Below are 27187 nucleotides of genomic sequence, written 5' to 3'. Positions count from 1 at the left end.
AATCCTAGCACCCTAGGCAACCGCCTAGGTCGCCTAATAGGTTGCACTGGCCCTGCCCACACCAGCCCTTGAGCTGCAGGGGACTGGAAGAGACCTGGGGGAAAGGGCTGAGGCCAGGCAAGTGACCTGCTGGTGAGTTTGTACCAGAGAGGGAGGAGCTCCCTATGGGTCTGTGGGTCCTGGAGCTCCTGCCCTCAGTGACACAGCCAGGCTCACACTGGAGAGCAAACGCTCATGGGACAGGGACAGTCCCCAGTTCTCCCAGGCAGAGGGGAGAGGGAAGGAGACAGGAAGGGGAGGGGTGAGACCGAAAGGGGCAGCGGGAGCAAGAAGTGGGGAGGGAGGTCCCCAGCCCTGCCTGGATCCATTTCCTGCACCCCCTGGGCAGACTGACTCTCCTGGGAACAAGGGGAGGAGTTGACAGAGGAAAAACCAGATCCTGCCTCTGCCTAGCCCCCATGCTTCTGGGGGGACATGCTGCCCTCTGGGCCAATGTCAGGGAGAATCCCCCAAAGTGTTTCCTTTGATTCTGTTCCTTTCTAACCTTTGTCTTAGTGACTCTGTCCCTGGGAGGGTTTAAAAGTGTCTCAGGGGGTTCAGTGTTGGTGGGAGGGGCCGGGTCTGTGTTGTGATAAAGTGACTGAGGGTTTTCCCAGCATGGCAGAATCCAGAGCATCTGTCTGGAGGGAGAAAGCCTCGGGAAATCTGGGTCTCAAGCCCCTTCTGCAACCTCCCCTCTCGCTCTGACAGGCTGAGGAATCACGTCCACGTGTTGCTCCAGATCCTCCCGTCTTCCAGGGGACAGGGAAGGGAAATGGCTGTGATGGAGCCAGCTCAGGTAGGGGATTTTGAGGGAGCTGCAGGGGGTTTGTTGTGGAGAGTCAGGGACAGGAAGCACCGAGGGGGAGGCAGGGAGAGGACAGGGTGTGATAAACCTGCTGGGACACATTCAATTTGAAGCCTGATTTTCTGAACAGAACCATTCGCAGATGCTGGAAACATCCCCCCATTTCTGAACCAGGAAACAGCCCCCTGGGCAGGGCTGGGAAAACTGATCAGACTCCCAGTGCTGGAGCCTGAACTTACTGGGCAGAGGCTGCTGTGAAATACATAGGGAAGCTGTCAGAATTATTGTCCTTGTCCTCTGCTCAGAGCTCTGCTTCCTGCATCAGCCTGTGGCTGGCAGGCATGTGGGAAATGTGAAGATCCTGCCCTGCTCCGTGTGCTGGGGAGGACAAGGAGCTCTCACCTTCTCCCACCCCCTGAAATCTCCTGGCTGCTCTGAGCAGGGTGTGGGTGGGATTCTGCTTTTCTGGGCTTCCTCCACCATGAATAGTGGGATTGTTGCTGGGGCGGCAAACTTTGAGTGAGAGAACTGATGTTTCAGATGCTGGTGACCTTCGAGGAGGTGGCTGTGTATTTCACCCAGGAGCAGGGGGCTCTGCTGGACCCCACTCAGAGAGCCCTCTACAGGGACGTCATGCAGGAGAACTATGAGACGATGACCTCGCTGGGTAAGGGATTCCTGGCCCCTTGGTTATTAGAAGCTGTGGGGTCTGCGTATCTGACTCTGGTCAGATTCTTCCCTGGCGAGTTAGTTTGGAGGGTGAGGGTCTCATAATCCACAGCTCCAGTGTGAGAGACCCTTTATCTCCACACCCCATTCTAGGGAACAGGGGATACAGAAATCTAATGGACAGGCTCATTTATCCCCATCTCTCCAGCTTTCAAAGGGGCCAGAAGCAGGGTATTGTCCTGCCTGTATTATTTCTTTTTCACACACCGTTCACCTTGCTCCATCCGTGGGGAGGGCTCCAGGTTCTGCAGGCCTGGAAATAGGCAGGAGTTTAACACTCGAGCTGTGCATGCGTCAGTGAGTCCCCAGAGCGCATCTACATTGAGACCTCCTAGTGAGGGAGTGACAACAGCCCCATACCTTCCAGATGTCTGCTGCTCCCAAGGGGTCTGAGCTGCTACAATCCTATGTAGGGTCAGGTTAAACTCAGGGAATATTCCATGTGACAAATAGTCTACCAAGACTCCGTGCGCCCTGAGCTTGCCTGATTTCACCTCCTGAGCAGGATTCCCCATTCCCAAACCTGACCTGATCACCCAGCTGGAAAGAGAGGAAGAGCCGTGGGTCCCAGATCTCCAAGCCACCAAGGAAAGAGAGAGCCCAAGAAGCACCCGCACAGGTGAGGAATGAGGGAAACAGATAAACATCTGGCAAGTGAAGGAAAAAGCTGGGACTCCCAAAAACTTGCTGTGACCAAGAGCCCTCAGTTTTGCCCCATCTCACCTAGGTCAGGACTGCAGTCAGCAGGTGTCGTAACATCAAAGCAAAGATCAATCACGGCTTCTCAGCTATCCTGTTAGCTGTCGGGAATTTCCTCCCTGGCTTTCCTTCCCTGGGAGTGTTTGGGTGGGAGGTGGAGGCAGAATCCAATGTCTCCATCTCTGCAACAGTCACTGTGTTGTGTTTTCCCTCTTTGCTATTCCCCTTTCTGTCCTTTCTCCCCGGCACAGGCAGTGACTTCTGTCTGGATTCTCTCTCTCCCAGCAGGTGATAGGACAGTGAGTGAGAACAAGGAGGAGAATCAGCAGCAGGAAGGTCCTGAGCAAGTGGAACTGCAGGAGAGGTTTTTGAGAAGAGCTGAAGGGAATTTTTCGCAGCGCTTGGAGCAGGGAAATGCCTGGGGAGATCGACACAGATCAGAGATGCAGCTGGGAAACTATCCCAGAAAGAAACTGAACAAATCAATTCAACATGGCAGAGGATGCAAGGATCCGAAGGAAACCACAGTCCAGCAGACAAGTCACAATGAAGAGAAACCCTGCAAATGCCTTGACTGTGGGAAAAGATTCCGTTTCAGTGGAAACATTCTTACACATCAGAAAACCGAGACAGGAGAGAAGCCTTATAAATGCTTGGACTCTGGAAAAATCTTAATTCAGAAGTCACCATTTATTATACACCAGAGAGTGCACACAGGAGAGAGACCTTTTAAATGCTGTGAGTGTGGGAACAGTTTTAGTCAGAGTGCAACGCTTATTACACATCAGCGTACCCACACAGGAGAGAGACCTTATAAATGCCTTGAGTGTGGGAAAGGTTTTAGTCAGAGTGCAACACTTATTGCACATGAGAGAACACACACTGGAGAGAGACCCTATGAATGCCATGAGTGTGGGAAAGGTTTTATCGCAAGTTCAGCCCTTACTAATCATAGGAGAATCCACACAGGAGAAAAACCCTATAAATGCCCTGAGTGTGGGACAAGTTTCAATTTGAAATCAACCCTTACTACACATCAGAAAACCCACACAGGAGAGAAACCGCATGAATGCTTGGACTGTGGGAAAGCTTTCCGTTTCAAATCAAACCTTAAAGCACATGAGAAAACCCACACAGGAGAGAAGCCCCATAAATGCTTGGACTGTGGGAAAACTTTCTGTCTGCTCTCATACCTTATTAAACATGGGAGAATCCACACAGGAGAGAGACCTTATAAATGCCTTGAGTGTGCGGAAAGCTTCAGTAGGAGCTCAGCGCTTACCACTCATCAGAGAATGCACAAGAGTGAGAGACCCCAGAAATAGCTTGACTACAGGAAAAGGTTCAATTTTACTTCACACATCAGTGATCCACACAACAGAGACGCCTGGAATATGGGGGAGGGTTCATTTGGGGTCAGGCATCCTCAAATTTGCATAGGGAAGAAACCACTGAGGTGTTCTCAATGTAGAAAATGCTCCAAGTGGAGCTAACACCATACTGGACATCAGAGACTCCTCCGCACAACAGGGAAATTCTCTCAGGGCCCTGACTGGGGCCGGCCTTGGTGACAAACCCATTTCTTCCTTCCCACACACAGCAGGGGCATTTGGCTCCCAAGGATCCAGCTGCCCATCGCTGGGGTGAGGATCCAGCAGCTGCCGAGCATCAGCTGATCAGAGCCCCACTGACTCTGCCTGGTCTAAGCAAACCCCAGGCAGAGGAGGAGAAGCCCCGGTCAGCCCCTCCTCCCTGCTGCAGCCCTGGCTGCTGAGCTGATGGGCCACAGGTGGGGGAAGGGAGAGAGAGAAACTCCTCCAGCTGCTCCCTCTGCCTGGCTGAAGTTCCCCCCTCTCCCTTCCCCTCCCAGCCGGGAGATGAGGAGAAGGACACTTGGGCCAGGCCCCACCTTCACCCTGTCCCCACCCCCACATCTTCCACCAGCCCCTGGACTGGGCTCCTCCACTGACCTGGGGCTGTTCCCTGCAAGGCAAGTGTCCATGGGGGCTGGTAGCTCCTCCTCTCCCCAAATCCCTCTGGGCTCTGAGGGATCAAAGGTTAAGTGACCAGGTCAATGGGCTGTGGTGAGGAAACTGGGGATTGAAAGGTTGGGGCTGGGGGAGCTGGGTGATGGGGATATCGAGTTTTTGGGGATCATGGGATAAGAGGCGAGGGAGAGCACAGGGGTAACGAGGTGCTGCCTCATCACTCTCCCCCTCTGCCCCTTCTCCCCCCCCCTGCATTCAGACAGCACTATTAGCAGAGACTGATTCCCACAGGGCCTTTTGTTGGCAGTCTGGATTTCCCATCTCTGCTACAGCAGCATCAGCCCGTGAGAGGGAAGCAGTGTTTCCTAGTGGATAGAGCACTGGCCTGGGACTCAGGAGACCTGAGCTCTATTCCCAGTGCTGCCAGCAGCTTGCGGGGTGACCTGAGACAAATCTGTGCTTTCCAGAGAGGGAATAAATGGAGAGTGATAATATCAGCCTCCCAGCTTCTGTTTAGGGCGGGAGAAGTGGTTGAGATTAGCTAGGGTGTGTCTGTTGTTCCTCCACACCTTTTTCTAGTCTAGACTGACTCTGAGCAGTTTATTCCAGTCCCCCATTAGCAAAGTGATTGTTACAGTCACTAAGTCACCCCTTTGAAGTGAGATTGTCTCATTCCCAGACATCCTCACATTGCTCCAGGTTCTGCTGAAAAGCATTTCATTTTTTCTGCTGTTTCTCCCTTATCCACCAGCATTCAATAGAGTCTAAAAGAGCTGGAGTAGGGATAGCAAAATAATGTGGTGTTTTAACTTCTGTGTTATTGGAGGGGGATGGGTTGAGTCCAAGGGATTCTCTCCCACCCCCATCAACCTCACACATCTCTTATAGAGCAGCCTCTGCCCAAGCCGTGCAGAGTTTATCCTTTTCCCTTTCTACCCCTCCACCTTCATGTGTGTCATTTACCACAGTGTCCTTTCCCCACCATGCTTAGGAATCAGGCTTTGATTTCTTTGATCCTCATTCAGGCCCCTGAGGGCTGAAGAATAAAATGTCACATTCCTGAAGGGGAAATTCAAATGAACCCCAAAGCACAGTTTGAGCTTAAATCTGTAGCCCATAAGGTTGCTTTTCTAGCTTGCTGTATTGGCTGGAGTGCTTTCTTCATTGATTTGATTGATTATGTTATCTTCAGGGGGTTTGGTTTATACCGGATCTCAATATAAATTACTCAGAATAGTTGGTTGTAATGCAAAGGCGCCTACAGGCCTGTATCCTGGAAGAGGAAGTTTAGCTTGAGTCAGTTAGGATAAGTGATTGCAACCTTTGGCATAGATAAGTGTCCTGTTGGCTACCCCTTTGTCTCTGGGGGAACTGAATAGAGAATTGAATGAATGTTCACCTTAAGTTTGGAACAGACGAGTAACCACCAGGTGCACTGCAGCGGAACATGGAAGTTATGATTAATGTCAAAGGTAATGATTTCAAGGATGAGATAATCAATATTAACATGTATGAATATATGTCACAATATGTTAGCCCATAGAATAAGGGTACCCGAAGATTTCTCTGGGTGAGGAAATAAGATTTGGGCATGGTAGATTGGGCCTGGCTATGAATATTCCTGCCATTAGGAGGACCCTATAAAAGGGCAAACACCCATGCAGAGGGGTCGCTCATTCGTCCCTCTTTATACCTTCTATTAAGCTATCAGCTCAGCCTGGCAACATAGCTGCTCCTCCAGTCCTGACTTCGACCTAGACCATCAAATCTGTCGGGCATGCCAGAGACAAGGCTGGTTCGCTGTCTTCTACTACTCGGTCTTCAGGGAAGCGTGTGAGCCTGGTAGCTTAAATAGCCTTTAGAGTAGGAATGTTACCACCAGGAACTTTAGAATTGTATTGCTTATTTGTGACTGTGCCTTGGAGCTTTGATTGCTTTTTCACTTGTTTTAATAAAGATCTTAAAACTCTAGGATTGTCTTCAGTATCAGTGCCTTTGCCACACACCCCAAGAGTCTGCTCCTGACATAGAACTGTCTGTGTTTAACCCCCTGAATTCGGACGTAAATTCTTCTAATCAGTTCACTGGCGAGACATAACAAACCAGCCCCCATAAATTCAGGTCTACAAATCCCAGCCTCCATCTATTGGTAAAGTGGCATCTGGCGCTTTTCCAGTCAAATCCAGATCATTTGTAGATAGGAAATTTTTGGTTAGGTTTGTCTTGTTTTCCTCTTTTACGACGATGATGCTTAAAACTTTTGTCAGTAACCCAGCCAAATAATGTGGCGGTGCTGAGGAAAGCAGGTTTGGCCTGTTCAGAAGGATATGGGCAAATTTGTTCTCCAGATTTTGAAATTTAAGATTCTCGGGGGTTTCACTTCATGAATGGGAAAATGGTTTCTACCCACCCTGGACTGAGGGTTTTTCTCATTTTGGTTAAGGCTGTTCTGTTATGTATTTTGGTATTAAATTATTCTGACAGGATGGAGTTCAGATTTATTGGGGACTTTCCAAAATAGTCCTTTCTGATTTTCTTTTCATGTTTCCCTAGCCTTTATCATGAGATTTTTCTTTGTTTTAGAACAAGGAAAATGACCAGTATCTGTCAGCAAAAACAATGAGGGCGAGTGCTGGATACGCACTCCAAGAGTCAGAGACTGAGGGTATGTCTACACTGGCAAGTTTGTGTGCAGTAAACCAGCTTCTTGCACTCCAGCTGCAGAGGTGTACACACTGCCAAGCCGCTTTGTGCGCAGAAACTGCGCAGTTGCAGTGCAGTAAACAATCCACCCCAACGAGAGACTTTCTGTGCCAGCGCTGTGGTGCCAGTGTAGACACTAGTGATTACAATGTTGTGATTGGCCTCCGGGAGGTGTCCCGCGATGCCTGTTCTCACCTCTCTGGTCATTGGTTTGAACTCTACTGCTCTGCCCTCAGGTGATCAGCCCTACCCTTTAAATTCCTTGGGTATTTTGAAAGTCCCCTTCCTGTTTGTTTGGTGATGCGTGCATTGGTCTCAGCGCATCCGTCCAGGTGAGCATGGCTGCTGCCCATGTTAGGTAATAAAGCAAGTCCTCACTCACCTCTCCAGCACCCGAGTTCGTGCGGAGTTGGTATGGGGCACACAATTCTGTCAGAGACCAGACACCAATGCGTTGATCAATGGGCTCACACTATCCTTAGCTCTAAAAAGCTTTAGATTAAGTGTGGCCCCTTTATTAGGGGTGAGCATCAATATTTATACACAGAAGTAAACAAAGTGATTAACAAAAGATAATGGTCATGCATAATTAATCAAGATTTTACAGGAAAAGCAAGTTAACAAGTAAATGCATAGAGATAAAGGCTAATGGCTACTAGGGAAAGGGGGGTGTCATGAGTAGTTTGCAGGTCAGTGCTTTGTTCAAAAGGGTTCAGGAAGGATTATGCAGAGACAGTCAGTCTGGGTGTGTTTTGGCTCCCCAAAGTTCACCAAAAGTTTAGACCCAACATTCCTCCATTTGTAGCTTTGAGATAACTATTAATCAAAAAGCTACACCCTATTTTAAGATCTCAAGGGCCGCTTGGCAATTTTAGCCTGGGCCAATTTGAAGAGAGTAAGGCTTTTAGCTGAAGTGGGAAAAGAATAAACTGACTTACATGAGTTTATGAGGGAGGGGACACACTGAATACAGCAACACAGTATTATAAGGACTACTATGGCCCCAACAACACCCACCAAGAGTTTTTTTTTTTTTTTAACCCACCCAAATCCGGGCAGCCAATTTCATAAGGCTCCCCACCAATCATAAGGTGGCTGGCCAGAGGAGTAGTTTTTAGCCATTTCCCTTAGGTGTTTGGTACGTTGAAAAGTGTTAGAGTAGGTGTCATTTACAAAAACACAGCATTCTTCATAAGCAGAAAATAAACTAAAAAAGCATTAAAAAAAACATACAGTTGTCAGAATAAAGGGTCCTCTCATTTTTTTCGAGTCAATTTAAGTCTAATGTCTGAGAGAGGTAAGCTGGTCCACTGGTCGAAGGCAGTGTCCTCAGTGGTGACAAGAGCTGCTGGTCCGTCACTGTGGTCCACTACGGCTGGCTTGACGTGGGAGTGGTGGATCCAAGATTTGCGTCCTTCCAGGAACACTGCAGTCTGGGTTGTTAAAAGAACCTGGTGGGGTCCAGTAAACCTTGGCTGGAGGGTGTCGTCACGAACGAACTTTTTGGCCCAGACGAAGTCCCCTGGTTGGAACGGGTGGATCTGTTCCTCCAGCGGCACGGTCTGGGAAAACTGCGAGGCTTTCCAAAGGGTACGGAGGCGAGCCTGTAGGGAGAGAAACTGACACGCGGTTAAATGATCCCCTCCCAATAGTGAAACATCAGCACGTGGTAGCGCCCCGCCTTTGAAAGGGGGGGTGTTCATAGAGCAGTTCAAAGGGGGATAATCCCAATGCGCGGGTTGGGCGAGTACGAAGGTGAAACAGGACCAAGGGAAGTACCTGAGGCCACTTTAATCCTGTTTCCTGACAGTATTTAGCCAATGTAAACTTAAGTTCCCTATTTATACGCTTAACTTTCCCGCTAGACTGGGGGTGGTAGGGTGTATGAAAGGAGTGTGAAATGCCCAGTCCTTGTTTTAAACGGCCAAGGACATGACCAGTAAAGTGAGGTCCGCGATCTGAGTCGAGCACAAGAGGGATGCCAAAACGGGGTACAATGTTTCTAAGGAGAATTTTCGCCACTGTGGCAGCAGTACAATTAGCAGTAGGAAAAGCTTCGACCCAGGAAGTCAGAGGGCAAACCAAAACAAGGAGGTGCTTTTTTCCAAAAGCCTTTGGCATATCTGCAAAGTCAATTTGAAGATGTTGAAATGGAGCAGCAGGCGGAGGTTTTCCACCCTTAATTTTGTTAAGAGGTGGAGCAGGTCCATTACGCTGACATGTGCTGCATGCTTTCACTATTGATAGGCAATAGGGTTGAATGCCTGGAGCATACCAAAAGCGAGCGATGGTGTTCACGAGGGCGTGCGTGCCGTAGTGACCCCCTTTATCATGGTGCCAGCGAACTGCCACGGGGTATGTGGAGCGAGGGAGGCAGGCTCGGCCATCTGGCATAAGCCAGGTCCCTTTGACCAGAGTGGCCCCGAGGCTCTCCCACGATTGTAGTTCAGCAGCGGGTACTGGTACGGGGTGCGGTGGAGTAAAGGAGGAGGCTGCAATAGCCAATGTGGGCATGGCTAAAGGTAAGGTGGCAGCCTTCTTAGCGGAGGCGTCAGCCAGGGCATTCCCACGGGTAACGGGGCTACTATCTTTAGTATGGGCCCGGCAGTGAACTACAGCCAGGACAGAGGGTTTTTGGAGGGCGTCCAAAAGCTTGTGGATGAGGGGGAGGTGCTGAATGGGTTTACCGGCAGCTGTCTGGAAACCTCGAAACTTCCAGAGGTGGATATGACAATGCACAACTCCAAAAGCATATTTGCTATCAGTAAAAATGGTAACGGTCTTACCAGCGGCCAACTGGCAAGCTCGGGCCAGGGCATAGAGTTCAGCGGCTTGGGCTCCCCAGTTGCCTGGCAGTGAGGCGGCCTCTTGAATGTCCCATTCAGAGGTGACAGCATAACCAGTGAAACGCTTGCCATCAACATAGAAGGAGCTTCCGTCCGAGAAGAGGATGCAATCGGGGTTGTCCAGTGGCACGTCAAACAGGTTGTCTCTTATCTGTAAGATGCTGTAAACTACTTCCACACAGTCGTGCTGATCCTGGAGGACTGGCAGGTCAGGAAGCAAGGTAGCTGGATTAAGGGGTCCACACCTTTCAAAAATTAGGTTAGTGTCTTCTAAGAGTTCGGCCTCTAGCTGTTGCTGACGATGGGCCGAAAAGACTTGGGTTGTGCCCCTACGCAGAAGGGCTGACAAGGCATGAGAGGTCCAAACCGTGGTAAAATGACCCAGGGTTAGGCTCTTTGCCTTTGTGATCAGCAGGGCAGCTGCTGCCAGAGTTCGGGTGCAGGATGGGGTTCCCTGAGCGACAGGGTCGATTTGCTGAGAGTAAAAAGCAAGCGGGAAATGGTGGGGCCCGCTCAGCTGGGTAAGGACACCACTAGCAATTCCGCCCCTCTCGTGGACAAAAAGGTGAAAGGGTTTGCTGTAATTGGGGGGGGCGGAGAGACATGGAGGAGGCCACACTGTCCTTGAGTAACTGAAAGGCTTGAATAGTGTCCGGGGACCACTGCAAAGGGTCAGGAGCAAGGTTAGCAGTGAGTCGGTGGAGCGGTTTGCTTAACTCCCCGCAGGACGGCAACCAGGGGCGACAGAAGCCAATTAATTTTAAGAAACCTCGAAGTTGTTTCTTGGTGTTCGGTAGAGGGCAGTTTTGAATAGTCTTTATGCGGGCTGGGTTCATCTGTCTTCCCTCTGGGGTTAACAGGAAGCCCAGATATCGGACCTTTTGTGAGACCCACTGAATCTTTTTAGGGTCTACCTTGTGGCCTCTGGTGTGTAGGTATAATAAAAGTGCCTTACCATCGATGCGGAGGGCAGCTTTTTCGCGATTACCTAATAGGATGTCATCTACGTATAGGACCAATGTGGATCCCTGCGGACTGGTGAAACCTTCCAAGTCGTGGCGGAGGCACTGGCTGAAAATCGTGGGGCTGTCTCTGTAGCCTTGAGGAAGTCGTTGCCAGACATAACTTTGTCCCTCCCAGGTGAAACCAAAGAGATACTGAGAGTCTGGGTGCACAGGAATGATGAAAAAAGCTGATTTTAAGTCAATAACAGTGAACCACTCAGCATCCCAGGGGATTTGGCTGATGATAGTAGCTGGGTCAGGAACTACTGCATGAAGAGGGACCACATACTGATTAACAACTTGTAGATCCTGTACAAAGCGCCAACGAACAGGGTCTCCGTCCTTTTTAGGAGGCTTTTTGACAGGCAGTATAGGGGTGTTACAGGGAGTGCGCTGAGGGCAGACTAGCTTTTGTGCAATGAATCCCTCGATAATGGGGCGGATGCCCTCCCGGGCTTCCAGCGACAGGGGGTATTGAGGGACTGATGGGGGGGGTTAAGGAAGGCTTCACCTGAATCCTTACGGGCTCTGCCGAAAGGAGCAGGCCAACATCAGTGTCAGAAATTCCCCAGAGGGTTGAAGGCAAGTCAGTGAGGTCAGGGGAGAGAGAGGGGGGTGTTTCCCAATTACCCTGAGTAGGGGCCGAATCTCCTAACACTGTCATCAATAATCCTACCCCTTCAGGAGTGCAGGTTAAAGTAGCCTCAAGCTTACAGAGTAAATCCCGGCCCATCAAAGGGATCGGACAAGCTGGGGAAAAAAGAAAACGGTGAGGAAAACATTTATCAGCATAAATAACATTCAAAGGCAAAGTGAGTCCCAGAGACTGTGGGTTGCCCTCCACCCCAGTCGCAGTTTTAACCTCAGAGGATAGCCAGGGAGAGGGGGCATGATTTAAAAGAGAGAAAGTAGCCCCAGTATCAATGAGGAAAGAGACAGGCAGTCCCTGGACTGAAAGGGTTAAACGAGGCTCTTTGCTGGGAGGGGAGAAAGTGAGAAAGGAGCCGGCTAAAGACATTAAGGAAATAAGACCATCACATTGTTTGTCTTCGCCCCCGGGGTACCGTCATTGAGGAGGCTGAGTTTGCTGCGGCTGCTGCTGTTTCCCGTAGTTGATCCAGGCCTGGGGAATGGGCTGAGCTGGTGGTGCACCTGTAAAGGCATCTCTCTAACTATACTTTTATTACTCGCAAGAGATTTGACGGGGACATCCTCTGGGCTATCCTCGGGGGGGGGGGCATGCACCCTGCTGTATCTGTTTGGACATTAGCCTAGTAACTACTCCTCCCGAGGTTTGCCCCTCCATTTCCTCCTCATCCTTCTGCAGAAATTCCAATTTGGGATTCTGCAGATTTCCCTCTGCTACATGGAGAGAGTCCCCCTGCGGAGGAATAGGGGCAGGTGCAGAGGGGACCAGCTGACGAGTCAAAACACGCCCTGGTCTACACCCTTCATCGAAATAACCTGGAGGGGGTTCACTCTCGGGAGAGTACCTGACTGCCATAATTTTTAAAGATTTCCACAGCTCTGCTGCTGTGTTCCAACAAAGCCAGTAACATAACTGTCCCGGATGGTCTTTTCGATCTGGCTCTTTACTCCTCTTAAGGCAGCCTGTTCGAAAGAGCCATACGAAGGCCACCTCATCTCCGGGTCGGCCAATACCGCGGTATACCCAGTCCAATTCCTTACACATAGTGTGTACAACTTCTTCCTAGACATTCCTGTCTGTACTGGGAGTTTCCCTTCGTTCCATAACTTATTTACAATCCCCAACGGACTCTCAAGAGGCACGCTAGTCCCTTGACCCATGGTGTCTGACAGGAGCCCTCCAACTGGCGTTTACCCTGCTGTCCAATACACGACCCCTCAATATTGAATTGGCTGGGAGAAATCTCCTGTGGCGCCTTGCCAATTCATATATGAGTGGTCTGACCACTGGACAGAGGTACCGCACCAGAAGGAATCCCGGACGAGCCCCCAAATTGTTAGGTAATAAAGCAAGTCCTCACTCACCTCTCCAGCACCCGAGTTCGTGCGGAGTTGGTATGGGGCACACAATTCTGTCAGAGACCAGACACCAATGCGTTGATCAATGGGCTCACACTATCCTTAGCTCTAAAAAGCTTTAGATTAAGTGTGGCCCCTTTATTAGGGGTGAGCATCAATATTTATACACAGAAGTAAACAAAGTGATTAACAAAAGATAATGGTCATGCATAATTAATCAAGATTTTACAGGAAAAGCAAGTTAACAAGTAAATGCATAGAGATAAAGGCTAATGGCTACTAGGGAAAGGGGGTGTCATGAGTAGTTTGCAGGTCAGTGCTTTGTTCAAAAGGGTTCAGGAAGGATTATGCAGAGACAGTCAGTCTGGGTGTGTTTTGGCTCCCCAAAGTTCACCAAAAGTTTAGACCCAACACCCACACCAGGCGCTCCCTTGCTTGGAACAATGCCGAGCTGCTGGACCTCATCAGCATGTGGGGAGAGGAGACTGTCCAGTCTCTGTTATACTCCAGCTGTAGGAATTATGATACCTATAGACAGATATCACGCTTCATGACGGAAAGGGGCCATGACGGGGGCGCAGTGTAGTGCAGGGTCAAAGTGAAGGAGCTGCGGAACACCTACCACTAGGTGCGGGAGACAAACTGCTGCTCTGGTGCACCATGCTGCATCCACGAGCTGCTGGTTTTACAAAGAGCTGGACACGATACTCGGCGGCGACCCAACCTCCACTGCAGAGACCACCGTGGATATTTTGGCAGCTCAGGGGATAGTCAAGAGTGGACTGAGCCAGGAGAAAATCACGGACGGGGATGTGGTGCAGGAGGGGGACCCAGAAGCAGAGGACGACTTGGTGTTCACAGTTGCATGAGGCCAAGAACGCTTCTCTATTCCGGAGGAGGCTAGCTAGTCACAGCAGTCAGGTCAGAGTTTGGCGAAGCAGACACAGGACAGGTGGCCCCTGATAAGTGGTTTTGATTTTGGGAGTGGCTGAAGGGAGTTGTTGGGGAAAGGAGGGTTGCAGAAGGCCCACTTGTCTCTTTGTGCTGAGCTTGCAGGAGGGATTTGCAGCAGGCTGCCTTGTGTCTATGTGATGCGTGTACCCCTGGTTGAGAACCATTGCTATAAGCAAACAGGACTTCAATTGTATTCGTTTACAATGCTTCATCTACATGTGAACTGTGGGAGAGAGATGACTAGATATCCCTTGGTCTAGCAAAACCTGTTTCTCAACCCTGCCTAGATTCAGAATTTAAAACAGTTTCTGGTATAGAAATGTAGTTCGTTAAAGATGATCTGCCCACGCTTCTTGCAGTGATCCTGAGCACCAGTGTGACACGAGCCTTTAGTAGAGAGTGCCCGTGAGCCGTGGCGGATGAACACTATGAACGCAGAGCCTGAGGAGCAGTGCGTTTGTCAGGCCTGATCAGCGCTGCCCTCACAGAACAATGCACCTTTTCCCTTCCACACTGAAGGGTCCTTAGTGTCATAGGAGGCAGGGGCTGGGGCAGGGGCTGCACTGAGCCGAGTTGATCGCTAGGACCCAGGAGCAGCCGGGAGGCGGCTGTGGGGCAGCGAGCGCTGGGCTCCGGCCCGGCAGCAGGAAGTGACTCGCAGCCGCTGCGGTGACTCTGGCTCCCAGGCTCCTGGCGAGATCCCCGAGCCCCGGCGGCTGGTGCTGGGAGCCCGGAGCCCTGGCTGCAGCCGGGAGAGGGGAATCTCCAGCAGGGCCCTTCCCGCTGCTCCCCAGGAGCCTCTCCCAGGGCAGAGCCCCCAGCCCGGCCCGGCCCCTGCCCCGGGGGGCCCCGCTCGGAGGGAAGGTGAGAGAGGCCCGCCCCCCCCGGCACCCCCGGGCTGCAGGGGGAGGTTTGGCCCCAGGCTGCTCCCAGCGGAGCTGGCTGCGATTCCCGCCCGGGGCCCGGGAAAGCTGCCGCCAGCCCCGGTGGGTGCGGGGCGGGGGGAGCCAGCCCGGGCCGTGCTGGGGGCGGGACAATAGTACGGGGGGCGGGAGGGGGCTGAGGAGGGACCAGGGTGTGTGAGATCGGGGGCAGGAGGGGGGGCAGGGGCGGTGGCTGCACTGAAGGGAGGCTGGGGCGGTGCAGGGTGATCGGGGGCGGAGGGGGGATTATGGGGCCGAGGGAAGATGGGGGGGTCACTGCGAAGGAAGGGGGGATGTGGGGAGGGGAGGCTGGGAGGAGACTGGCTGGGGCAGGGACAAGGCGGAGGGTGGGAGAGATACAAGGCAGCCCCCCGCCCCATGGGCTGAGGGCGGGTGAGGGGGCTGCCCTGCCCAGCAGCCAGCGGGGATTTGTTCCGCTAGGAATGGTCAGACCAGCGGGGGGGATGGGCAGGGTGACCGTGTGTCCCGAGGTGGCAGGACTCGAGCTAAACGACTCGCGGATTCCCGGTGCCAGCGCTCTGCGCATGCCCGAGGCTCAGGGGTAGCCCCCGCCTGTTCCCCAGGGGTGGGACCGAGGGGGGCCTTAGCCCCCCTTCTCCAAGAGGCCCCACCCCTCGGTGACCTCCCCCCAGCCACCCAGAGGCTAGATCCCGGCCATAAGAGCCTCCCAGTCTGCAGTGGAGAGCCCCAGACTCGCCACCTGCGCTGGGGGGCCGGCAGGTGGGGCGGGGGATGCTCTGGCACTGGGGTCCCCAGCTTGTCCTGCCCATGCCCCACACCTTTCGGTGAGGCCCCACCCCCACTCGCTTCAACCCACCCTCCTTTGTTTACTCTCCCCCACCCATTTTCCCTGCAAGGCACCAGGAGAAGGCCAGGAGCTGCAACAGTTTGAATGGGGGAGGTGCACACACTTGCCTACCCAGAGACTCCTTTTCCCTCGTTGGGCCCTGAGATCAGGGCCGGCCTTAGGGAAATGGCACCCTGGGCAAACTTGCATTTTGGTGCCCCTGGCCCCGTAGGCATGGAGCATTGTCACCCCAATGGCCTCCCCGCCCTCCCTTCACCCCTGACCCCTGCACTCTGCCCCCTTTGTCCCTAACCCCTGTCCCCTCCTGCATGTTAACACCTACGTTGTGCCCCCTTCACCTCAACTCCTACCCCCCTCCTGTGCCCTTAAGTTCTGCATCCCCCTCCGGCACCCACGTGGGGAAACTGACCTGGCTGCAGGGCTGGAGCAGCTGGCATTGCTGCTCGCTCCCCCACTGGACTGCTGCTTCTGTGCCCCATGTACCCCTAGGGGGCTGTGAGGGGAGGAACAAGGTTGGGGCTCCCTGTGCCCAGGTCACATTCCCTGCCTGGGCTGCGTAAGGACAGGGCAGGAGAAGAGCAGCTCCTGATGCTGACCTAGCACTGTCTCTTTAAGAAAGCAGTCAGGGTCGGTCAGGCACCTGAAGGCTTGTTCAGACATAAACAGCTGGACCCAGAGAGGGAGAAGCACACATAGATACCCTCTGTCCCATGTCACCCCAGCTCAGGGCTGGTGGAACCACTAGGCGAGCTAGGCAACTGCCTAAGGCGCCAAGATTTGGGGGTGCCAAAAAGCAGTGCTCCAATTTTTTTTTTTTTTACGCTACAGTGGAGTCACATTTTACAGGGGGTTAGGTTCTAAAGTCACCACATAAGGGGAAAATCGTGTGTAGTGAAAATTACCATAAAGTACAATACACAGAGTATGCACTAGAACAGGGGTCCTCAACCTATGGCACGCATACCAAAGGTGGCACGCAAGCCAATTTTTTTTAATGGCAGGCTGCAGATCCCAGCCGCCGCTGAGCCTACTGCCGACCTGGGGTTCTGTTCTCTCAGCCGCCAGCCCCACTCAACCTGCTGGGGTCCCAGCCAGCTCCGCTCAGCCTCCTGCCAGCCTGGATGAACGGTCTGGGGTTCCATTCACCCAGGGTTCCGTCCGCCGGCCTGGGGTTCCATTCGCTCAGGCCTGCAGGAGACTCAGCGGAGCCGGCGGCTGGGACCCCAGCTGGCAGCGGGCTGAGGTCCCAGCCGCCAACCCCGCTCAGCCTGCTGCTGGTCTGGGGTTCCGGCTGCCGGCCCCTTGCCAGCCAGGGTCTCAGCCACCGGCCCCGCTCAGCCTCCTGCTGGCCTGGGTGAATGGCAGGAGCTGAGCGGAGTCTTTGGCTGGGATCCTGGTTGGCAGCTGAGTGAATGGAACCCCAGGTCTGCAGCAGGCTCAGCAGTGGCTGAGACTCGCAGCCTGCCATTAAAAAAAAAAAAATCAGCTCGCATGCCACCTTTGACATGTGTGCTGTAGGTTGAGGACCCCTGTTCTAGTGTATACTGTACTTTATGGTAATTTTCACTATACAGAATTTTCCTCTTATGCACTGACCTTAGAACTGAACCCCCATGTAAGATGTGACTGCACTGTATTCATTTCTGAAAATTTATAATAAGTGATTCTCCGGGGTGTGTGTGCCCAGTGGAAATTTTGCCTAGGATGCAATATATCCTTGCACCGGCCCTGCCCAGCTTTGTGTAAATTGGATACATGGGAGCGGGACATCTCAGCATCAGCTTCCCCTGGCTCGACTGATCGTCCAACTGCTCCTTGCAGCTCAGGTCCTTCCCCCCTACTCCTCCCTTACCCAGAAGGCCGGCCCTGGTCTCATTCTCCTCCCCTCCCCGCCAGCAGCCTCACTCCCAGCACTCGGAGATGAGGATCTATACCTCGAACTCCTGGGTGCCGGGGATGGGGTGACAGACTGTAGGGTCAGTGCAGGGGTAGGTGCCGCAGCTGGAGCCCAGCCACAAAAGCAGCGCGAGTGGAAGAGGGCCAGCGGCAGCGGGAGAAGCACGCAGCATGATCCTTCAACAGCCACCTGCTGAGAAATTGCGAGTGGGGCTAGTTCCTGCCCTGCCCTGACTCGGCTGGCCACTGGGAGCTGTGCTGCGGGCGGGAGGTGGAGGCAGTGGGCAGAACCCCCTGGCCATCCCTAAGCCTAGGAGCTGGACATGCTGACTGCTTGCCCGAAGCTGTGTGGCGCGGAGGCTGGCTGGGAGCCTGCCAGCCCTGCTGCGTGGCGCCGCCAACAGGACAGTCTATAGCCCAGTGAGCGGTGCTGACTGGAGCCTCGAGGATCCCTTTTCGACCAGGTGTTCCAGATTGTTCCAATCCGACTATTGGGCAATCCAGCCCCCTGCTAAGGGCAGGTGGAGGGTCCGGGGCTCCCTGCAGTAGCTTGGGCTCCCTGTACAGGCGTTATCACGGCCCGGCTTCTGATCTGGCCAGGGGGCAGGACTTCAGAGGAAATAGGCAGAGGAGGGGGTGTGGCCTTGGGGCTAGGAGGGGTGAGGCTCCTGCGTGTGTCCTACTTTTGCCTTTAGAAAAGTTGGGCACCCAGAGATAAGGGTGGGCAGGAGTTTTACCCAAAGGGCTGAGAATTTACCAGGCAAATGTCCATCCAGAGTCCCTCCACGCACATACCCAGCTTCTAATTTCATATTTGTGTTTAAAGACCATCTCCTTATTTTGGGGAGGGGGAGGATGTCATAAACAGATAGTAGGAGTTAATAGAACAGAAGTACTTTATATCTCTTTTGCCTGTAAAGAGTTAACACGTTCAGTGAGCCTGGCTGTCACCTGACCAGAGGACCAATCAGGGGACAGGATACTTTCAAATCTTGAGGGAGGGAAGTCTGTGTGTGTGCTGTTATTTTTTGGTGGTTGTTCTCTCTGGGTTCTGAGAGTGACCAGATGTGCAACCAGGTTTTCTCCAATCTCTCTAATACAGGCTCTTATAAATTCAGAATAGTGAGTACTAGGTAGATAAGGCGAGTTAGGCTTATGTTTGTTTTCTTTATTTGCAAATGTCCATTTGACTGGAAGGAGTTCAAATTTGTATTTTGCTGAAAGGATTTTAATTTGTACTTGTATACTTAGGCTGGGAGGGTATTCCCAGTGTCTATAGCTGAAAAACCCTGTACCTAATCCATCTTAAATTTGCTGTTTTTCTCTCTTTAATTGAAAGCTTTTCTTGTTTAAGAACCTAATTGTTTTTTTTCTTCTGGTGAGACCCCAGAGGACTGGGTCTGGATCCACCAGGGAATTGGTGGGGAGAAAGGAGGGAAGGGGGAGAGAGAGGTTAATTTTCTCTCTGTGTTAGGATTACTTTCTGTCTAAGGGAGAGTCTGGGGGGTAGGGGGAGAGAGAAGGAGGGAGGAAGGTGAATTTTCCTCTCTGTTTTGTGATTCAAGGAGTTTTCATCAAGAGTAATCTTCCAGGGTAACCCAGGGAGGGGAAACCTGCGAGAGGCAACGGTGGGGGAAAGGGTTTACTTTCCTTTTGTTAAGATCCAGAGGATCTGGGTCTTGGGGTTCCCCGGGCAAGGTTTTGGGGGGATCAGAGTGTACCAGGCACTAGAATTCCTGGTTGGTGGCAGTGCTACAGGTTCTAAGCTGGTAATTGAGCTTAGAGGAATTCATGCTAGTACCCCATCTTTTGGACGCTAAGGTTCAGAGTGGGGACTTATACTATGACAGGTGGTCTGATTCCTGGGCTGACAGCACTGAACAGGGGCTGGTCTGATTTCTGCGCAGGATTCGGTGTCCAACCAGAGTCACTGTGAGCCGCAAGGAGTGGCATTGGGTTTTGGTTCGGGTTCAGTGGCAGTCGGTTTGTTCGGTTCCTGTTCAGTTACTGGGCAGTCTCCAGAAGTGGGGAGGGGGGTTGGGAGTGAGCCCTGTGGCTTGCTTCAGTGGGGAATTGATTTTGGGGCATGGAGCCTGCCTCGGGTGGGGCAATGGGGGGGAGGAGCTGCCGTAAGGGGTCGGGGTGGGTGAGAGGAGGTCTGTCTAAAGGAAAGAAGAATTGAGCAGCCTTTGTTCTTGGCCTTGAAGAGTTAATGTTAACTTCTGGGACAGGGAGCCCCCACTTCTCTCCCCCCTCCCTCCCTGCTCCTGTGGGCTGCCCCCTTCTCTTCTCCTACTGGGACAGGCCATTCCGGTAGCGATCAGATTCCTGGGGGTTCTTTTGGTGTCTTATTTTATAATGAGTGAGATCAGAGTAGGCTTTATTTTATTTTGTCAAATATTGAGCTGAAAAATTGCTGAAACTTCATTTCAATAGGGAGCTGGTTTTCTTCCAAGTTTGATTCAGGTTCACTGAGGACGAGGAAAAATGATGTTTTAAGTCTGGTTCCAGTTCAGTTAAGCATATTGGTTCAAGCTGGTTCTCTGGTTCTGTTCTGGTGTGAGTCCAGGTGGGCAAATGAAATCTGCAGCCACTGCACTGTCCTCCTATGGAGGGGCTGGTTACTGCTAAGGCAGAGGAGGCTGGTGTCTTTCTCCGTCTGCTCATGATTAAGGCTGCGATTTTGTCACAGGTGGTCCTGGAAGCTAGAAGATTAGGGAGGGAGATGTTGCCGCTTCTGAGAAGCTGGGTAGGGAGCCTTCGAGCCCAGCCAGACCCGCCCCAGAACACTGGCAGGGTCTTGGGCTGCTCCCACCCGAGCACCCACAGCAACCCCTAGACCGCCCTCCCCTGAGCTCCTGCGGACCCCTCCAGGCCGCTAACTCTCAGCACCCGTGCCCAGACCCCCCAAGCACCCACAGCACTCCCAAGAATTAGTCAGGGGTATAGTACAAGTCATGGACAGATCATGGGCTGTGATATTTTGTTTGCAGCCTGTGATCTGTCCATGAGTTTTACTAAAAATATCTGTGACTCTAAGGGAGCCTTACCCATGATATTGGGTTGATGTTGTCTCCTGCATTTTGATCTAGGTCCCAGACTGAGCAGCTGCTGCTCCCACAGCAGGGTCTTTGCCAAGGAGAGACCCTCATTAACCCCCCTCTGTGTCCTCCAGCGGGGGAGGGGATGGGATGGGGGAATGGGACAAACAGACAACTTTCTCTGGTGGATAGACCCAGCCCCTGGGGCAGCCCCCGGGCTCTGCCCATACCAGCCCCTGAGCCAGAGCCTGCAGGTGATGGGAGAGACTGGGGGAAAGGGCTGGGGCCGGGCAGGACAGTGACTCTGCACAAAGGGCCTCTCTCAGGGAGCTGCTGGTGAGTTTGTACCGGAGGAAGAGTGGCTTCCCATTGTGCCTGCCTCCCCGAGCTGCTGCCCCCAGTGAAACAGCCAGGGTCCCACTGGAGAGCAAACGCCCATGGGAACAAGACAGTCCCCACTTCTCCCAGGCAGAGGGGGAGGGAAGGAGACAGGAAGAGGTGGAGTGAGATGGAAAGGGGCAGCAGGAGCAAGAAGTGGGGAGGGAGTTGCTCAGCTCCCAGCCCTCCCCGGATCCATTCCCTGCACCCCCTGGGAAGACTGACTCTCCTGGGAACAAGGGGAGGAGCTGACAGAGGAGAAGCCAGATCCTGCCTCTGCTTAGTCCCTGCGCTGCTGGGTGGATTTGCTGCCCTTGAGGACAATGTCAGAAGGAATCTCCCAAAGTGGCTCCTTTGATTCTGCTCTTTTCTAGCATTTATCTCAGCGACTCCCACAGTATTCTTGCCAGCAAGTTAAAGTAGTATGGGCTGGATGATTGGACTATAAGGTGGATAGAAAACTGGCTAGATCGTCGGGTTCAATGGGTGGTGATCAACGGCTCCATGTCTAACTGGCAGCCTGTTTTAAGTGGAGTGCCCCAAGGGTCGGTCCTGGGGCCGGTTTTGTTCAATATCTTCATTAATGATCTGGGGGATGGCGTGGACTGCACTCTCAATAAATTTGCAGATGACACTAAACTTAGAGGAGTGGTAGATACACTGTAGAGTAGGGATAGGATGGACCCTAGAGAGGGACCTAGACAAATTAAAGGGCTGGGCCAAAAGAAACCTGATGAGGTTAACAAGGACCAGTGCAGAGTCCTGCATTTAGGATGGAAGAATTCCATTCACTGTTACAAACTAGGGACCGAAAGGCTAGGAAGCAGTTCTGCAGAAAAGGACCTAGGGGTTATAGTGGACGAGAAGCTTAATATGAGTCAACAGTGTGTCCCTGTTGCCAAGAAGGCTAACGGCCTTTTGGGCTGTATAAGTAGGGGCCTTGCCAGCAGATGGAGGGATGTGATCGTTTCCCTCTGTTTGACATTGGTGAGGCCTCATCTAGAGTACTGTGTCCAGTTTTGGGCCCCACACTACAAGAAGGATATGGAAAACTTGGAAAGAGTCCAGGGGAGGGCAACAAAAATGCTTAGGGGGCTGGAGTACATGACTTCCGAGGAGAGGCTGAGGGAACTGGGATTATTTAATCTGCAGAAGAGAAGAATGAGGGGGGATTTGATAGCTGTTTTCAACTACCTGAAAGGGGATTCCAAAGAGGCTGGATCCAGACTGTTGTCAGTGGTACCCGATGACAGAAGAAGGAGTAATGGTCTCAAGTTGCAGTGGGGGAGGTTTAGGTTGAACATTAGGAAAAACTTTTTCACTCAGAGAGTGGTGAAGCACCAGAATGGGTTACCTAGGGAGGTGATGGAATCTCCTTCCTTAGAGGTTTTTAAGGTCACGCTTGAGAAAGCCCTGGCTGGGATGATTTAGTTGGGGTTTGGTACTGCTTTGAGCGAGCGTTGGACTAGATGACCTCCTCAGGTCCCTTCCAACCCTGATATTGTATGATTCTATGACTCTGTCCCTGGGGGTGTTTAAAAGTGTCTCGGGGATGTCTTAGTGCTGGTGGGAGGGGCTGCATGTGTGTTGTAATAAAGTGACTGAGGGTTTTCCCAGAATGGCTGAGTCCAAAGCCTCTGTGTGCAGGGAGAGAGCCTGGGGGGAATCGGGCTGTGAAATGGACTTGGAGCCTGATTTTCTGAACAGGCCCATTGGCATGTGGGAAAGGAGGGAGCATTCCGCCATTTCTCATACAGGAAACACCCCCCTGGGCAGGGCTGGGAAAACTGACCAGACTCCCGGGGCTGGAGCCTGACCCCACTGGCCAGAGGCTGCTGTGAAATACGCTGGGAAGCTGTTGGGATTCCTATCCCTGTCCCCGGCTCAGAGCTCTGCTTCCCGTATCAGCCTGTGGCTGGCAGGCATGTGGGAAATGAGAAGACCCTGACCTGCTCTGTATGCTGGGGGAACAAGGAGCTGTCACCTTCTCCCACCCGCTGAAGCCTCCTGAGTGCTCTGAGGAGGGTGGGGGTGGTATTCTGCTTCTCTGGGCCTCCTCTGCCATGATTAGTGGGATTGTGGTTGGGGCAAGAGGTGCTGAGTGGGGAACTCTTGTTGTTTCAGATTCCGGTGACCTTCGAGGAGGTGGCTGTGTATTTCACCCAGGGGCAGGGGGCTCTGCTGGACCCCGCTTAGAGAGTCCTCTACAGGGATGTCATGGAGGAGGACCATGAGACAGTGACCTCGCTGGGTAAGGGGTTTCTGTCCCCTTGGTTATTGGAAGCTGCGGGGTCTTAGTATCTGACTCTGGTCAGATTCTTCCCTGGTCAGTTAGATTGGGGGAGGAGGAGGGTCGCCTAGTCCACAGCACCAGTGTGCATAGGCCCCTACTCCGTGGGTGCTTCTGGGCTGGAGCACCCAGAGGGAAAAATTAATGGGTGCTCTGCACCCTACAGCATCCAAGCTCCCCTGCCCTACCTCCTCCTCTCCCCTGAGCGCGCCGTGTCCCTGCTCCTTCACCTATCTCGCAGTGTTTCCCGCCTGGCCAGCGCCAAACAGCTGTTTGATGCTTGGAGGGGGGGCAGGAGAGGGAGCGGGAACATGGTGTACTCAAGGCAGGAGGTGGAGCCGGGGCAGGGATTTGGGGAAGGAGTTAGAATAAGGGCAGGCGGGTGGGAACTTTGTGGAAGGGGTTGAAATGGGAGCTAGGATGGATCGGGGCCTCATGGAAGAAGTGGATTGGGGGTGGAGGCAGAGGTGGGGTTGAGTCGGAGCCTATGCCAGTATGAGGGAGACTTGCATCTCCATACCCCATTCAAGGGAACCAGGGAGTCAGAAAGCTAATGGACAGGCTAGTTCATCCTGTCTCTCTAACTGCCCAGGAGCTAGAAGCACTGAGATTATGGTTATCTGTCCCTCTGTACTGTCTGCTGCTATCATGGGTTCCCCTGGCTGAGATCGGCCGGGGGTGCAAAAGCAAAACTGGGAATGACTCCCCAAGTCAATCCCTCCTTTATGGTTTCTAAAAATAGAGTCTGTCCTGCCTAGAATATGGGGCAAGTCTACTAGAGAAGCAGTGTGTCAGAGAGCACAGCTGTTCTGTGTCAGATCCTGCAGAAATGATGAGCTACATGCCATTCACAGGGGGTGCCCCTGCAACAACCCCACCCGTTGCTTCCCTCCTCCCCCAACCTTCCTGGGCTACCGTGGCAGTATCCCCCCCGTTTGTGTCATGAAGTAATAAAGAATGCAGGAATAGGAAACACTGAGTTTTTAGTGACATAAAATGAGAGGGAGGCAGCCTCCTGGTGCTATGATAGTCCAGGCAGGACATTAAGCCGTGTGGCGGAGAGGAGCCCAGCATCCCACTGCAATGATAGTCCAGGCAGTACAGAATCTTTTCTTTACACATGAAAGGGAGGAGGCTGATTGAAGCTCAGCCCCCAGTTGCTATGATGAAGACGGTTACCAGCCATTCTGTACCATCTACTGGGAATGACCAGGAATCATTCCTATTTTTACCCTGAGGCTACCCAGGGGTATTCAGCAGTTATCAAGCATGTACTGTCTGGCACCAGGGAGGAGAGAGGAGCAGATACTGCTCTTCACTACTGTAGCATCGCGTCTACCAGCAGCATTCAGTAGACATAGGGTGACATTGAAAGAAGTCAAGAAACGATTTCTTTCCCTTTTATTTCACATGGGGGGGAGGGAGTAAATTGACGATCTATTCCCTGAACCACGCCAGACAATGTATTTGAACCTACAGGCATTGGGAGCTCAGCCAAGAATGCAAATACTTTTTGGAGACTGCTGGGGACTGTGGGATAGCTGGAGTCCTCAGGACCCCCTCCCTCCCTCCCTCCCTGAGCGTCCATTTGATTCTTTGGCTTTCCGTTACGCTTGTCACGCAGCACTGTGTCGCCTGGAGATTTTTTTTTCAAACACTTTTGCATTTCGTCTTCTGTAACGGAGCTCTTATAGAACAGATTTGTTTCCCTATATAGCGACCAGATCCAGTATCTCCTGTATGGTCCATGCTGGAGCTCTTTTTGGATTTGGGACTGCATTGCCACCTGTGCTGATCAGAGCTCTACGCTGGGCAAACAGGAAATGAAAATCAAAATTTCGCGGGGCTTTTCCTTTTTGCCTGGCCACTGCATCCGAGTTGAGATTGCTTTCCAGAGCAGTCACAGTGGTGCACTGTGGGATACCGCCCGGAGGCCAATACCGTCGATTTGCGGCCACACTAACCCTAATCCGATATGGTAATACCGATTTTTAGCGCTACTCCTCTCATCGGGGAGGAGTACAGAAACCGATTTAAACAGCCCTCTATATCGATATAAAGGGCCTCGTAGTGTGGACGGGTACAGCGTTAAATCAGTTTAACGCTGCTAAAATCAGTTTAAATGCGTAGTGTAGACCAGGCCAGAGAAACAGAGACAGAACAATCTTGAGAGTGAAGGAAAAAGCTGGGACTCCCAAAACGTGCCATGAGCGAGAGCCCTCAGTTCTGCCCTGTCTCACCCAGATCAGGGATGCAGTCAGCAGATGTCGTATCATCAAGGCAAATATCAGTCACAGCTTCCCACCCATCCTGTGAACTCTCGTGAATTTCCGCGCCGAGTTTACTTCCCTGGGAGCACTTGGGTGGGATGTAGAGGCAGGATCCAACTTCTCCATCTCCCCAACAGTCAGTGTGTTGTGTTTTCCCTCTTTGCTATTCCCCTTTCTGTCCTTTCTCCCCAGCACAGGCGGTGACTCCTGTCTGGATTCTCTCTCCCAGCAGGTGATAGAACAGTGAGTGAGAAGAAGGAGCAGAATCAGCAGGAGGAAGGTCCTGAGCAAGAGATGTTTTTGAGAAAAGCTGAAGAGAATTTTTCCGAGGGCTTGGAACAGGGAGAAGCCTGGGGAGATGGACACGGATCAGAGATGCAGCTAGGAAACTATCCCAGGCAGAAACTGGATAAATCCACTGAATGTGGCAGAGGATGGAAGGATCCCAAGGAAAGCACAATTCAGCAGACAAGTCACAACGAAGAGAAACCCTACAAATGCGTCGACTGTGGGAAAAGCTTCATCGACAGAATAAAATTTACTAGTCATCAGAGAATGCATACAGGAGAGAGACCCTATAACTGCTTTGACTGTGGGAAAAGCTTCATACACAAGTCAAGGCTTACTGTACACCAGAGAGTACACACAGGAGAGAGACCCTATATATGCTGTGAGTGTGGGAAAGGTTTTATTCGGAGCTCAGAGCTTATTACACATCAGATCACCCACACAGGAGAGAGATCCTTTAAATGCCTTGAGTGTGGGAAAGGTTTTCGTCAGCGTGCAACACTTATTGCACATCAGACAACTCACACTGGAGAGAGACCTTATGAATGCCATGAATGTGGGAAAAGTTTTAGTCAGCGTGTAACACTTATTACACATCAGCGAACCCACACAGGAGAGAGACCCTATAAATGCCAGAAGTGTGGGAAAAGTTTCAGTGTGAAATCAACCCTTAATGCACATCAGAAAACCCACACAGGAGAGAGACCCCATAAATGCTTTGAGTGTGGGAAAAGCTTCATTCAGAAGTCAAAGCTTAGTGAACACCAGAGAGTACACACAGGAGAGAGATCATATAAATGCCTTGACTGTGGGAAAAGCTTCATCGACAGAATAAAATTTACTAGTCATCAGAGAATGCATACAGGAGAGGGACCCTATAAATGCTTTGACTGTGGGAAAAGCTTCATACACAAGTCAAGGCTTACTGTACACCAGAGAGTACACACAGGAGAGAGACCCTATATATGCTGTGAGTGTGGGAAAGGTTTTATTCGGAGCTCAGAGCTTATTACACATCAGATCACCCATACAGGAGAGAGACCCTTTAAATGCCTTGAGTGTGGGAAAGGTTTTCGTCAGCGTGCAACACTTCTTGCACATGAGACAACTCACACTGGAGAGAGACCCTATGAATGCCGTGAATGTGGGAAAGGTTTTAGTCAGCGTGTAACACTTACTGCACATCAGCGAACCCACACAGGAGAGAGACCCTATAAATGCCAGAAGTGTGGGAAAAGTTTCAGTGTGAAATCAACCCTTAATGCACATCAGAAAACCCACACAGGAGAGAGACCCCATAAATGCTTTGAGTGTGGGAAAAGCTTCATTCAGAAGTCAAAACTTAGTGAACACCAGAGAGTACACACCGGAGAGAGACCATATAAATGCCTTGACTGTGGGAAAACTTTCCTTAAGCGCTCAGACCTTATTAAGCATGAGAGAATCCACACACCAAGCGACAAATCCTATAAGTGCCTCGACTGTGGGAAAAGTT

At 52.0% G+C, this 27187-nt stretch overlaps 3 protein-coding genes across 6 annotated transcripts in view; all 3 read left to right on the top strand.

Annotated features, from left to right (window-relative positions):
• Positions 1-1501: 1501 nt before the first annotated feature.
• Positions 1502-13692, top strand: LOC127033144 (zinc finger protein 34-like). Its single transcript, XM_050920948.1, has 4 exons — positions 1502-1514; positions 2082-2195; positions 2564-3280; positions 13517-13692. The coding sequence occupies exons 1-4, from the start codon at positions 1502-1504 to the stop codon at positions 13690-13692; spliced, it is 1020 nt and encodes a 339-aa protein (XP_050776905.1).
• Positions 13693-14371: 679 nt separating this feature from the next.
• Positions 14372-27187, top strand: part of LOC127033277 (zinc finger protein 883-like) — a 68457-nt gene continuing 55641 nt past the window's right edge. For all 4 annotated transcript variants that reach the window (XM_050921193.1, XM_050921186.1, XM_050921184.1 and 1 more), the window contains exon 1: positions 14372-14641. The gene's annotated coding sequence lies outside the window, so the exon portion shown is untranslated. The remainder of the gene's footprint in view (positions 14642-27187) is intronic.
• Positions 23062-27187, top strand: part of LOC127033143 (zinc finger protein OZF-like) — a 4328-nt gene continuing 202 nt past the window's right edge. The window contains exons 1-3 of the mRNA XM_050920947.1: positions 23062-23095; positions 25637-25948; positions 26138-27184. Coding sequence (XP_050776904.1) covers positions 23062-23095; positions 25637-25948; positions 26138-27184 — 1393 coding nt within the window. The remainder of the gene's footprint in view (positions 23096-25636; positions 25949-26137; positions 27185-27187) is intronic.

This window comes from Gopherus flavomarginatus, chromosome 12 (assembly GCF_025201925.1).
Source record: "Gopherus flavomarginatus isolate rGopFla2 chromosome 12, rGopFla2.mat.asm, whole genome shotgun sequence".
NCBI lineage: Eukaryota > Metazoa > Chordata > Testudines > Testudinidae > Gopherus > Gopherus flavomarginatus.
This window is presented reverse-complemented; position numbering and strand designations above follow the sequence as displayed.